This window comes from Heptranchias perlo, chromosome 30, assembly GCF_035084215.1.
Source record: "Heptranchias perlo isolate sHepPer1 chromosome 30, sHepPer1.hap1, whole genome shotgun sequence".
In the NCBI taxonomy this organism is placed as follows: Eukaryota; Metazoa; Chordata; class Chondrichthyes; order Hexanchiformes; family Hexanchidae; genus Heptranchias; species Heptranchias perlo.
The window spans coordinates 280,496-294,136 of record NC_090354.1 but is presented as its reverse complement, the minus strand read 5'-3'; the positions used below and the strand labels follow the sequence as shown (position 1 = coordinate 294,136).

General features: G+C 42.3%; 1 protein-coding gene across 1 annotated transcript in view; it reads left to right on the top strand.

Annotated features, from left to right (window-relative positions):
* The window catches only part of retreg3 (reticulophagy regulator family member 3), a 30,528-nt gene that overhangs the window by 6,119 nt on the left and 10,768 nt on the right, over nucleotides 1–13,641 (top strand). Inside the window, exons 2-3 of the mRNA XM_067969295.1 lie at nucleotides 5,816–5,922; nucleotides 7,583–7,613. Coding sequence (XP_067825396.1) covers nucleotides 5,816–5,922; nucleotides 7,583–7,613 — 138 coding nt within the window. The remainder of the gene's footprint in view (nucleotides 1–5,815; nucleotides 5,923–7,582; nucleotides 7,614–13,641) is intronic.

Here is a 13,641-nt window from a genome sequence, read left to right as displayed (position 1 = left end):
CAGCTACATGCTGTCTCTCGGCAACAGCAAACGTGGAGGTGAGGTTCAGCTCTCTGATGAAATCCAGCTCTACCCCTTCACCACCTCTCTCAACTCCACTACCTTGGTACTGTCAGATTGCCATGGTCTTTGGGTCCTGCCACAAGCTATTTCTTTACTGATTTCACCTCCCGTCCCTGGCCACGTTCTCCAGCTGAACCAGACTGCTGAACCTCAGCATTGTGTTTGATCCCAAGCTGAAGTATATTGTCAAAAAACGGCTTATTTCCATCTCTGCAACATTGCCAGCTCCCCTACCTCAGTCACTGCACTGTTGAAAGCTTTATACATGCCTTTGTCACCCCCATACTCAACTACTCCCAACACTCTGTTTGCTGGCTTCCTGCCCATCCTTTGGCCTTTGTAAACTCTAGCTTTGGAAGACCCTATGATGTGGTGTACCTAGATTTCCAAAATGCATTTGACAAAGTTCCATGCAGAAGGCTATTAGTGAAGCTCAAAGTTGTGAGTATCCAGGGTAAATCTTGGGATGGATATGAAATTGGCTGGAGAGCAAAAAGCAACTGGCACTGTTAGAGGAGTGGTGAGGGGAGTACTGAGTGGGATGCCCCAGGAGTCAGCATTGGGAACTACTGGTTCTAATTTATATCAATGACTTGGATTCAGAAACTCAATGCAAATTAGTCAAATTTTTTAATGCCAAACAAGGAGGGGTAGTAGAATCGAAAGAAATAGCTCAGAAATTACAAGGAGTTGGACATAAGAACACAAGAAATAGGAACAGGAGTAGGCCATCAGGCCCCTCGAGCCTGCTCCGCCATTCAGTAAGATCATTGCTGATCGTCCACCTCACTGCCATTTTCCTGCACGATCCCTATATCTCTTAATACCTTTAATATCTAGAAATCTATCGATCTCTGTTTTGAATGTATTCAATGACAGCCTCCACAGCCCTCTGGGTAGAGAATTCCAAAGCTTCACCACCCTCTGAGTGAAGAAATTTCTCCTCATCTCAGTCCTAAATGGCCTACCCCTTATTCTGAGATTGTGACCCCTGGTTCTAGACTCCCCAGCCAGGGGAAACATCCTCCTTGCATCTACCCTGTCGAGCCCTTTAAGAATTTTGTATGTTTCAAATGAGATCACTTCTCATTCTTCTAAACTCCAGAGAATACAAGTCTAGTCTACTTGATCTCTCCTCATACGACAATGCCGCCATCCCAGGAATCAGTCTAGTGAACCTTCGTTGCACTCCCTCTATGGCAAGTATATCCTTTCTTAGGTAAGGAGACTAAAATTGTACACAATACTCCAGGTGTGGTCTCACCAAGGTCCTATATAATTGCAATAAGACATCTTTAACTCCTGTACTCAAATCTCTTGTAATAAAGGCCAACATTCCATTTGCCTTCCTGATTGCTTGCTGCACCTCCATGTTAGCTTTCAGTGACTCATGTACAAGGACACCCAGATCCATTTGAACATCAACATTTCCCATCTCTCACCATTTTAAAAAATACTCTGCATTTCTGTTTTTCCTACCAAAGTGGATAACTTCACATTTTTCCACATTATATTCCATCTGTTATGTTCTCGCCCACTCACTTAGCCTGTCTATATCCCCTGAAGCCTCTTTGCATCCTCCTCAGAACTCACATTCCCAACTAGTTTTGTGTCAGAAATAATACATTTGGTCCCCTCATCCAAATCATTGATATAGATTGTGAATAGTTGGAGCCCAAGCACCGATCCCTGCGGTACCCCACTAGTCACAGTCTGCCAACTTGAAAAAGACCCGTTTATTCCTACTCTGTTTTCTGTCTGTTAACCAATTCTCAATCCATGCCAGTATATTGCCCCCAATTCCATGCGCTCTAACTTTGTTCACCGATCTCCTGTGTGGGACCTTATCGAAAGCCTTCTGAAAATCCAAATAGACCAGATCCACTGGTTCCCCCTTATCTATTCTACTAGTTACATCCTCAAAGAACTCCAGTAAGTTTGTCAAACATGATTTCCCTTTCATAAATCCATGTTGACTCTGCCAAATCCTATTATTATTTTCTAAGTGTCCTGTTATCACATCTTTTATAATAGATTCTAGCATTTTCCCTACTACTGTCAGACTAACAGGTCTGTAGTTCCCAGTTTTCTCTCTCCCTCCTTTCTTAACAGTGAGGTTACATTTGCTACCCTCCAATCTGCAGGAACTGTTCCAGAATCTATAGAATTTTGGAAGATGACAACCAATACATCCACTATCTCAATAGCCACCTCTTTCAAAACCCTGGGATGTAGATCATTAGGTCCCTGGGATTTATCGACTTTCAGTCCCATTCATTTCTCTAGTTTTTTTTACTAATACTAATTTCTTTTAGTTCCTCATTCTCGCCAGACTCTTGGTTCTCTAGTATTTCTGGGATTTTTTTTTTGTGTCGTCTTCTGTGAAGACACACAAAGTATTTGTTTAATTTCTCTGCCATTTGCTTAATCCCCATTATAAATTCTCCCGTCTCTATCTGTAAGAGACCCACATTTGCCTTTGCCAGTCTTTTCCTTTTTACATACCTATAGAAGCTTTTACAGTCCATTTTTATGTTTCTCGCTAGTTTACTCTCATTCTATTTTCCCTTTCTTTATCAATTTCTTGGTCCTCCTTTGCTGAATTCTAAAATGCTCCCAATCCTCAGGCTTACTGCTTTTTCTGGCAACTTTATATGCCTCTTTGATTTAATACTATCTTTAATTTCTCTTGCTAACCATGGTTGGGCCACTTTTCCTGTTGGGTTTTTGTGCCTTAAAGGAATATATATTTGTTGCAAATTATGTATTCTTTAAATGCTAGCCATTGCCTGTCTATCATCATACCTTTTAATATAGTTCCCCAATCAACCACAGCCAGCTTGCGCCTTGTACCTTCGTAGTTTCCTTTGTTTAGATTTAAGACCTAAGTTTTGGATTGAACTACATCATTTTCAAACTTAATGAAGAATTCTATTGTATTATGGTCACTCTTCCCTAAGGGCTCCTTTACAACAAGATTATTAATTAACCCTTTCTCATTGCACAATACTAGATCTAAAATAGCCTGTTCTCTAGTTGCATCCTCAACATGCTGATCTAGAAAACCATCTCTGATACATTCCAGGAATTTGTCCTCCACAGTATTAGTGCTAATTTGGTTTGCCCAATCTATATGTAGATTAAAGTCCCCCATGATTACTATATTACCCTTATTACATGCACTTCTAATTTCCTGCTTTATACTGTGCCCTACAACACTGCTACTATTGTTTGGTGGCCTATAAACAACTTCCACCAATGTTTTCTGCCCATTGCTGTTTCTTAGCTCCACCCAAACTGATTCTACATCTTGATCTTCTGAGCCAAGATCCTTTCTCACGATTGTTCTGATCTCATCCTTTATTAACAGCGCTACCCCACCTCCTTTTCCTTTTTGCCTGTCATTCTTAAATGTCGAATATCCTTGAATGTTCAGTTCCCAGCCTTGGTCACCCTGCAGCCACATCTCCGTAATGGCAATTAGATCATACCCATTTTCTTCTATTTGTGCCGTCAATTCATCTACCCTGTTGTGAATGCTGCATGCATTCAGATAAAGTGCCTTTTAATTTTGCTTTTTTAACATTTTTTCCTATTTTGACCTTATTTGCTGCTGGCCTTTGTTTCTGCTGCCTTCCAATTTCACTTACTACTTTTCCGCCTTCCACTTCCAGTTTTGATGCTCTCCCTTCCGAATCTCCTCTCGGGTTCCCATCCCCTGCCAAGTTAGTTTAAACCCTCCCCAACAGCACCAGCTAACCTCCCCACAAGGATATTGGTCCCGGCTCTGTTGAGGTCCAACCCATCCGGCTTGTACAGGTCCCCCAGAACTGGTCCCAATGACCCAGGAATCTAAAGCCCTCCCTCCTGCACCATCTCTCCGACCATGTATTCATCTACTCTATCCTCCTATTTCTATAATCACTAGCACGTATCACTGGGAGTAATCCGGAGATTACTACCCTTGATGCTTGTTAATCTCTTTCCTAACTCCTTAAACGCTGGCTGCAGGACATCATCCCTCTTTCTACCTATGTCATTGGTACTGATATGGACCACGACCTCTGGACAAAATATATGTGGTCAGAAAGCTGGCAGATGAAAATTAATGCAGATAAGTGTAAAGTGCTGCTGGTAGGGAAAATGGGCAACACATGTAGTCCAGGATTGCTGTTGAAATAGCTATGATGGAGCTAAAGAGGCCTAGGGTTCTTAGTGGACCTAACACTTAACATGGCCAACCAATGCAGAGCAGCTATCAACAAAACCAATAGGATGCTGAACTGCACATAGCCAGAATAGAATATAAGCCAGAGCAGGTAGTGATCCAACTTTATAGTGTTCTAGTCAGGCTATACTTTGAGTACTGGGTCCAGTTCTGGTTCATGAAACACAAGGGAGACATTTAAGTACTGGAGGTAATTCAAAGAAGAGCTTAGAGGCTGTAAAAGGTCTGAGCTATGGGGAAAGACTGGAGAAACTTAGGCTTTTTACCCTGGAAAGCAGGCATCAGAGACGTGATTTTATAAGAGGTGTAGGTAAATCTGTAACATTACTTTAAATGAAATTGCGAGAGAACAAGGGGACACAGGTTTAACCTAGTAAAAAGTAAATTTAAGACTCAGCAGAAAGTTCTTCAGAGTAATCAGCACCAGGAATGAACTTATAAATAGAGCAGTGGAGATGAAAACCCTGGAATCATTTAAACAATTGGATGCTGCAATGGAGGGGGTGGGGGAATAGGATCTTTCTGGTTGAATGAAGATGGGCCAAATGGCCTTCCTCATCTGTAATTATCTTGTCCAAAGCTCTGCTCCATGTGTCCTCCCACACACTGTCTTGCTGACCTACGTTGGCTGACCACTCCCAATGCCTCAAGTTTAAAATCTTCATCCTCATCTTTAAATCGCTCCATGGCCTTACCGCACCCCGTCTCTGCAATCACCTCCAGCCATTTGTGCACTACCCCCTCAGCGCCTGCCCTACCATTGGCAGCAAAGCCTCTGGACACCTGGCTCCTACCTGCTAGAATTCCCTCCCTAAACCCTTCTGCCTTTCCACCTTCCTCTTACTTTAAAAACATCCTCAAAATCCACCTCTTAGACCAAACTTTGGCCACTGCTTCTTTATCTTTCCTTTCCTAGCTCAGTGTCCATTATCCATATCCCAATCTGATTTTGTTTGATAGTCACTATATTAAAGTAAGTTGTTGTCCCCCATGTCACGGGGAACTGTCCATATTTTATGTTATGGATGACTGGAGTTGAGATGGAAACTGACTCCCCTGGACTAAATTTCAAAATAAATACTGTAGCCCAGTTATCAGGGAGAATGTCGACAGGTTCTTTGATCTGTAGATGAGCTAGGATGCAGAAGCTTGGTTCCAGGTGCTAATCAAACTGTTGGTCCTGTGTGGGACGGTGGGCATTTGATATCTGAACTCCAGCTGCTAACCCTCAGCCAAAAGTGTGGTGTAAGTTACTGTCAAGTGTTAGATGTCTGTGCGCTTGCAGACAAATTCATTACATCGCAAGTATTCTCTTCCCTGAGGAACTTCCTCCCTGAAAACTTTCAGGTTCCTTTTGTTTGACCAGCCTTTTCCCTTCTGCTTGGTGTCCACTTCTTGTCCACCACTCGAGATGTTTATCCATAGGTGAGGAGTGCTGCAGAAGTGCAAGTTGTGACCCGGTATTCAGGAACTGATTACAGTTCTGCAAGCTGCTTACATTTTCATTTTTGTTTTCTCTGGCAGGTTTTTGGCACTCACCTCTCTGAGGCTGGTGTTCCTCATTGCGTTCAGTCTGATTATTGTTGTGTGTGTCGACACCTGGAAAAACAAAATCTGGCCTGAACTCCGAGGTAGGAACCTTGTGTTCTGTTCAATGGATCAGTGTCATTTTACATAAAAATAGAAAATGCTGGAAACACTGAGCAGGTCAGACAACATGTGTGGAGAGAGGTAGGGTTTAATGTATCGGGTCATGACCTTTCATATCATTGTATATTGAATGATGGGTTTAGTATTGACTGTATGTAGGTATACAGTGTGTATTGCTATTAATCCAAGGATCTCATCCTCCAGTGCACTGAGACACTAACCCTAAATCCAATGCACAATAATAAAATGTTTAGTTATTAATTTTAATTAATTTGTGTTATTAAATTATGAATGTAGATGGTAATAAATACCCTTAAAAGTGGAAAGGCAATGAATCTGTGCTACCAAAAAGTGCTGGAAAACACTCAGCAGGTCAGGCAGCATCTGTGGAGAGCAAAACAATTAATGTTTCGGGTCCATGACCTTTCATCAGAACTGGAAGAAGTGCGAGATGAACAGTTTTTAAGCAAGCACAGATCCTGGGAAAAGAGAGGTCTATCGGGACAGTCCTGTGTGGATCTTGGGAAGGAGGTAGAAGTGGGCTGTGCGGGTTTGGGGGACTATGAGGTTGGAGGCAGTGGGGGGGGAAGATCTCCAGAGGAGATGAGGTCATTGACAGTCTTGGAAATGATGGTTTGATGTTTGGTGGTGGGGTTGTGGTCCAGGGGGAGGTAGGAGGAGATTTTGGTGAGTTGGCATTCAGTCTTCACAAGGTAGAGGTCTGTTCGGCAAACAATAACAGCGCCGCACTTGACAGCAGGTTTAATGGCAATGTCCAGGGTGGACCTGAGGGAATGGAGTGCTGCAAGTTCAGAGTGAGGGAGGTTAGAGTGAGTGCGGGGAGTAGAGAAATTGAGACGGCCGCTGTCATGTCGGCGTTTCCCAATGAAAAGATCAAGAGGAGGTAAGAGGCCAGAGGGAGGGGTCCAGGCGGAACAAGAATTCTGAAGATGGGAGAAAGGGTCCACTATGTGGGGGTGGGGTGGGGGGGAAGACGTGCTACCCACCGAGTATCAGTGGCTTGTTTTAAAGAATAAGACTAGATCAGTGTTGTCCAATTCATTAGCCACTAGCCCCATGTGGATAATTGGGAATCCAGATGTGACTATAATTGCATTTCTGATTGAATAAAAGGTGAGTAATCGACACCATAGATGGGCATGTGATCTCAATACTCATTCGTAGTTTGTGCATTTGTTGGTAAAATGATAAAACAAAAAGCAGAGTGTGCAAATGTCTTTTGGTCGTTGAGTGCTTTACTTGGTTACTGAATGGTGGTCGATGTTTGTTAAGTGAACGTACATACATGAAATATATTTACCTGTGTATTAAGCTGATTTCTAATAAATTTAATATTTGTGGCTACAACAGTGTCACCTGTGGCTCATCAGTGATTTCTATTGGACAACACTGAACTAGACAGAGTCCTATCTTTTGTTATTTCACTGCAAGCTGCTTTTTAAACCCTCTACCTTTAGGAGAAGCATTGCTTTAGTTGCTGTCCAGGTGCTGTAAATGAGGAAGCCTGAGATACTCCACCCCAGATGTAGTGTCTGCATGGGTGGTGATGTGGTGTGCCTCAGTTGGTGAGCTGTTGCTAGTACCTGTCACTAGTGAACTAATGATGTGTTCTTTTTTTAGTGGCACATTCAGAGGACAGTGATGCGGAGAGGTATAAAAACACATTTTTCTTACATTATGCATTTTTAAAGATTTGACAATGCTTTATATCAAATGTGACCAATTATTGTGTTTATAAGGGAGAAGTTTTGAACTGGAACTGAGATAGATTTGTATTTTCTGATGAAATGCAGTTTTACTGCCATGTAGGAACAGCAAGAGGCACTCAGCCCCTCGAGCCTATTCTGCCATTCAATTAGATCTTGGCTGATCTGTATCATAACTCCATCTACCCGCCTTGGTTCCATAGCCCTTAATACCCTTGCCGTACAAAAATCTATCGATCGCAGTTTTGAAATTTTCAATTAACCCTCAGCCTTAACAGCTTTTTAGGAACAGGAGTAAGCCATTCAGCCCCTCATGCCTGCTCCGCCATTTGATAACATCATGGCTGATCTGTGATCTAACTCCATATACCTGCCTTTGGCCCATATCCCTTAATACCTTTGGTTGCCAAAAAGCTATCTATCTCAGATTTAAATTCAGCAATTGAGCTAGTATCAATTGCCATTTGCGGAAGAGAGTTCCAAACTTCTACCACCCTTTGTGTGTAGAAATGTTTTCTAATCTCACTCCTGAAAGGTCTGGCTCTAATTTTTAGACTGTGCCCCCGACTCCTAAAATCCCCAACCAGCGGAAATAGTTTCTCTCTATCCACCCTATCTGTTTCCCTTAATATCTTTTAAACTTCGATCAGATCACCCCTTAACCTTCGAAACTCGAGAGAATACAACCTCAATTTGTGTAATCTCTCCTCGTAACTTAACCCTTGAAGTGCGGGTATCATTCTAGTAAACCTACGCTGCACTCCCTCCAAGGCCAATACGTCCTTCCGAAGATGCGGTGCCCAGAACTGCTCTCAGTACTCCAGGTGCGGTCTAACCAGGGTTTTGTACAGCTGCAGCATAACTTCTGCCCCCTTGTACTCTAGTCCTCCAGATGTAAAGGCCAACATTCCATTTGCCTTCTTGATTATTTTCTGCACCTGTTCATGACACTTCAATGATCTATGTACCTGCACCCCTAAGTCCCTTTGGACATTCACTGTTTTTAACTTTTTACCATTTAGAAAGTACCCTGTTCTATCCTTTTTTGATCCAAAGTGGATGACCTCACATTTGTCTACATTGAATTCCATTTGCCACAGTTTTGCCCATTCACCTAATCTATCATAAGAACATAAGAAATTGGAGCAGGAGTAGGCCAATCGGCCCCTCGAGCCTGCTCCGCCATTCAATAAGATCATGGCTGATCTGATCCCAACCACAAATCTAAAGAACACAAGAAGTCGGAGCAGGACCCGGCCACATAGCCCCTGGGCCCTCTCCTCCACCCACAGGGCATTGACCGATCCGAACTCAGCTTCATGTCCAATTTCCTGCCCGCTCCCCATAACCCCTAATTCCCTTTACTTCTAGGAAACTGTCTATTTCTGTTTTAAATTTATCTAATGATGTAGCTTCCACAGCTTCCTGGGGCAGCAAATTCCACAGACCTACCACCCTCTGAGTGAAGAAGTTTCTCCTCATCTCAGTTTTGAAAGAGCAGCCCCTTATTCTAAGATTATGCCCCCTAGTTCTAGTTTCACCCATCTTTGGGAACATCCTTACTGCATCCACCCGATCAAGACCCTTCACAATCTTATATGTTTCAATAAGATCGCCTCTCATTCTTCTGAACTCCAATGAGTAGAGTCCCAATCTACTCAACCTCTCCTCATATGTCCGCCCCCTCATCCCCGGGATTAACCGAGTGAACCTTCTTTGTACTGCCTCGAGAGCAAGTATGTCTTTTCTTAAGTATGGAGACCAAAACTGTATGCAGTATTCCAGGTGCGGTCTCACCAATACCTTATATAACTGCAGCAATACCTCCTTGTTTTTATATTCTATCCCCCTAGCAATAAAAGCCAACATTCCGTTGGCTTTCTTGATCACCTGCTGCACCTGCATACCAACTTTTTGATTTTCTTGCACTAGGACCCCCAGATCCCTTTGTACTGCAGTACTTTCCAGTCTCTCGCCATTAAGAAAATAACTTGCTCTCTGATTTTTCCTGCCAAAGTGCATAACCTCACATTTTCCAATATTATATTGCATCTGCCAAATCTCCGCCCACTCACCCAGCCTGTCTATATCCCCTTGCAGGTTTTTTATGTCCTCCTCACTCTCTACTTTCCCTCCCATCTTTGTATCATCTGCAAATTTTGATATGTTGCACTCGGTCCCCTCCTCCAAATCGTTAATATAGATTGTAAAGAGTTGGGGACCCAGCACCGACCCCTGTGGAACACCACTGGTTACTGGTTGCCAGTCCGAAAATGAACCATTTATCCCAACTCTCTGCTTCCTGTTCGATAACCAATCCTCCACCCATGCCAGAATATTACCCCCAATCCCGTGATTTTTTATCTTAAGTAATAATCTTTCATGTGGCACCTTGTCGAATGCCTTCTGGAAGTCTAAATACACTATGTCCACTGGTTCCCCTTTATCCACCCTATACGTTATATCCTCAAAGAACTCAAGCAAATTTGTCAGACATGACTTCCCCTTCATAAAGCCATGCTGACTTTGTCCTATTAAATTATGCTTATCTAAATGTTCCGTTACTGTCTCCTTAATAATAGACTCCAAAATTTTACCCACCACAGATGTTAAGCTAACTGGCCTATAATTTCCAGCCTTCTGCCTACTACCCTTTTTAAATAACGGTGTTACATTAGCAGTTTTCCAATCTGCCGGGACCTCTCCTGAGTCCAGGGAATTTTGGAAAACTATCACCAAAGCATCCACAATCCCTACTGCCACTTCCCTCAAGACCCTAGGATGGAAGCCATCAGGTCCAGGGGATTTATCCGCCTTGAGTCCCATTATTTTACTGAGTACCATCTCCTGAGTGATTTTAATCGTATTTAGCTCCTCCCCCCCGAGAGTCCCCTGTTTGTCCAGTGTTGGGATATTCTTAGTGTCCTCTACTGTAAAGACTGAAACAAAATATTTGTTCAGCATTTTTGCCATCTCCATGTTTCCCACCATTAATTTCCCGGTCTCATCCTCTAAGGGACCTATGTTTGCCTTAGCCACCCTTTTTCTTTTTATATAACTATAGAAACTCTTGCTATCTGTTTTTATATTTTTTGCTAATTTCTTTTCATAATCTAACTTCCCTTTCTTAATCAATCCTTTAGTTACTTTTTGCTGTCTTTTGAAGAATTCCCAATCTTCTATCCTCCCACTAAGTTTGGCTACCTTATATGTCCTTGTTTTTAGTCGGATACTATCCTTGATTTCTTTACTTAGCCACGGATGGCTGTCATTTCTTTTACACCCTTTTTTCCTCAGTGGAATATATTTATTTTGAAAGTTGTAAAATAACTCCCTAAATGAACACCACTGCTCATGTACCGTCTTACCCTTTAATCTATTTTCCCAGTCCACTTTAATCAATTCCGCTCTCATACCATCATAGTCTCCTTTATTCAAGCTCAGTACGCTTGTTTGAGAATCAACCTTCTCACCCTCTAATTGGATATGGAATTCAACCATGTTGTGGTCGCTCGTTCCAAGGGGATCCTTAACTAGGACATTATTAATTAATCCTGACTCATTACACAGGACCAGGTCCAAGGTTGCCTGCCCCCTTGTAGGATCAGTTACATACTGCTCAAGAAATCCATCCCTGATGCACTCAATGAACTCGTCCTCAAGGCTGCTCTGCCCAATTTGATTTGTCCAGTTAATATGATAATTAAAATCCCCCATAATTATGGCTGTTCCCTTATTACATGCCCCGACTATCTCCTGATTAATACTTCTTCCAGCAGAGTTGCAACTATTAGGAGGCCTATATACTACGCCCACTAATGTTTTTTTTCCCTTATTATTCCTGATCTCCACCCAAACTGTTTCATTATCTTGATGCTTTGTCCCAATATCATTTCTCTGTATTACAGTGATTCCTTCCTTTATTAACATAGCCACCCCACCTCCCCTTCCTTCCTGCCTGTCCTTCCTGATTGTTAAATACCCTGGCATATTTAATTCCCAGTCGTTGTCACCCTGCAGCCATGTTTCTGTAATGGCCACAAGATCATACCCATACGTAGTTATTTGTGCCGTTAACTCGTCCATTTTATTACGAATGCTACGTGCATTCAGATAAAGAACTTTCAAATCTGTTTTGTGACGCTTAGTTCCTGCTTTTTCCTTTTTTAACACTTTACCTATTACTCCATACCTTCTGTCCCTTCCTGTTACGCTTTCCTCTCTCTCCCTGCTCAGGTTCCCAACCCCCTGCCACTTTAGTTTAAACCCTCCCCAACAGCACTAGCAAACACTATCGCCTTGTAATTTTATGTTTTCATCTGCACTGCTTACAATGCCACCAATCTTTGTGTTATCGGCAAACTTAGATATGAGACTTTCTATGCCTTCATCTAAGTCGTTAATAAATATTGTGAATAATTGAGGCCCCAATACAGATCCCTGCGGGACTCCACTAGTCACATCCTGCCAATGTGAATACTTTCCTTTATCCCTACTCTCTGTCGCCTTTCGCTCAGCCAACTTCCTAACCAAGTCCGTACTTTTCCCTCGATTCCATGGGCTTCTATCTTAGCTAACAGTCTCTTATGTGGGACCTTATCAAATGCCTTCTGGAAGTCCATATAAATAACATCCATTGACATTCCCCTGACCACTACTTTAGTCACCTCTTCAAAAAATTCAATCAAGTTTGTCAGGCACGACCTACCTTTCACAAATCCATGCTGGCTCTCTCTGATTAACTGAAAATTCTCGAGGTGTTCAGTCACCCTATCCTTAATTATAGACTCCAGCATTTTCCCCACAACAGATGTTAGGCTAACTGGTCTTTAATTCCCCGGTTTCCCTCTCTCTCCTTTCTTAAAAAGCGGAGTGACGTGCAATTTTCCAATCTAGAGGGACAGTTCCTGAATCTAGAGAACTTTGAAAGATTATAGTTAGGGCATCCGCAATGTGCTCACCTACTTCCTTTAAAACCCTGGGATGGAAACCATCTGGTCCTGGGGATTTGTCACTCTTCAGTGCTATTATTTTCTTCATTACTACAGTGGGAGTTGTATATAGGAGCCCTGGCAGCAGCTCTGAAGTGCTAGATTGTATAAATGCAGAGATTAGACAAGCGTGTAACAAAGGCATAGTGGTCTTAATGGGGGACTTTAACCTTCACATAGATGGGGAAAAGCAGACTAGCAACTGTCAGAAAGGTAGTGAATTTCTTGAGTGTGTCTGGGATAGTTATGTTAATTTTATCGAGTCCCTGTCCCCGATTCAATATTAGTTTTCTTGGGATTTCCGGCATGCTATCCTCTTTTTCTACTGTAAATATTGACGCAAAGTAATTATTCAACATGTCTGCCATTTCCCCATTGTCAATGACAATATCCCTACTTTCAGTTTTTAAGGGGCCAACACTGCTCCTGACCACCCTCTTTTTCCTAACGTAACAATAAAAGTTCTTCGTATTGGTGTTGATATCCCTTGCGAGTTTCTTTTCATACTCTCTTTTTGTAGCCCTTACTATCTGTTTTGTGACCCTGTGTTGATCTTTGTATCTTTCCCATTCGCCAGGATCTGTGCCATTTTTTGCCTTTTTGTATGCCCTTTCCTTATGTCTTATACTGTCCCTTACCTCTTTAGTTGTCCATGGCTGCTTTTTTTGGCAAGTAGAGTTCTTGCCCCTCGGGTATAAACCGATTCTGCATCATGTTAAATGTTTCTTTAAACATTTCCCACTGATCATCAGTCGTTTTACCCATTAACAGATTTGCCCAGTTTACTGTGGACAGTCTCTGTCTCATCCCATTGAAGTCGGCCTTGAACCAGATTTAGTTAACGGCTTAACTGTGTGTGAACACCTATCCAATAGTGATCATAACATGATCGAGTTCAATGTAGTGTTTGAAAGGGAAAAAGGTGAATCTTAGCAGCTGATTCACTTTTTTCCCTTTCAAACACTACATTGAACTCGATCAT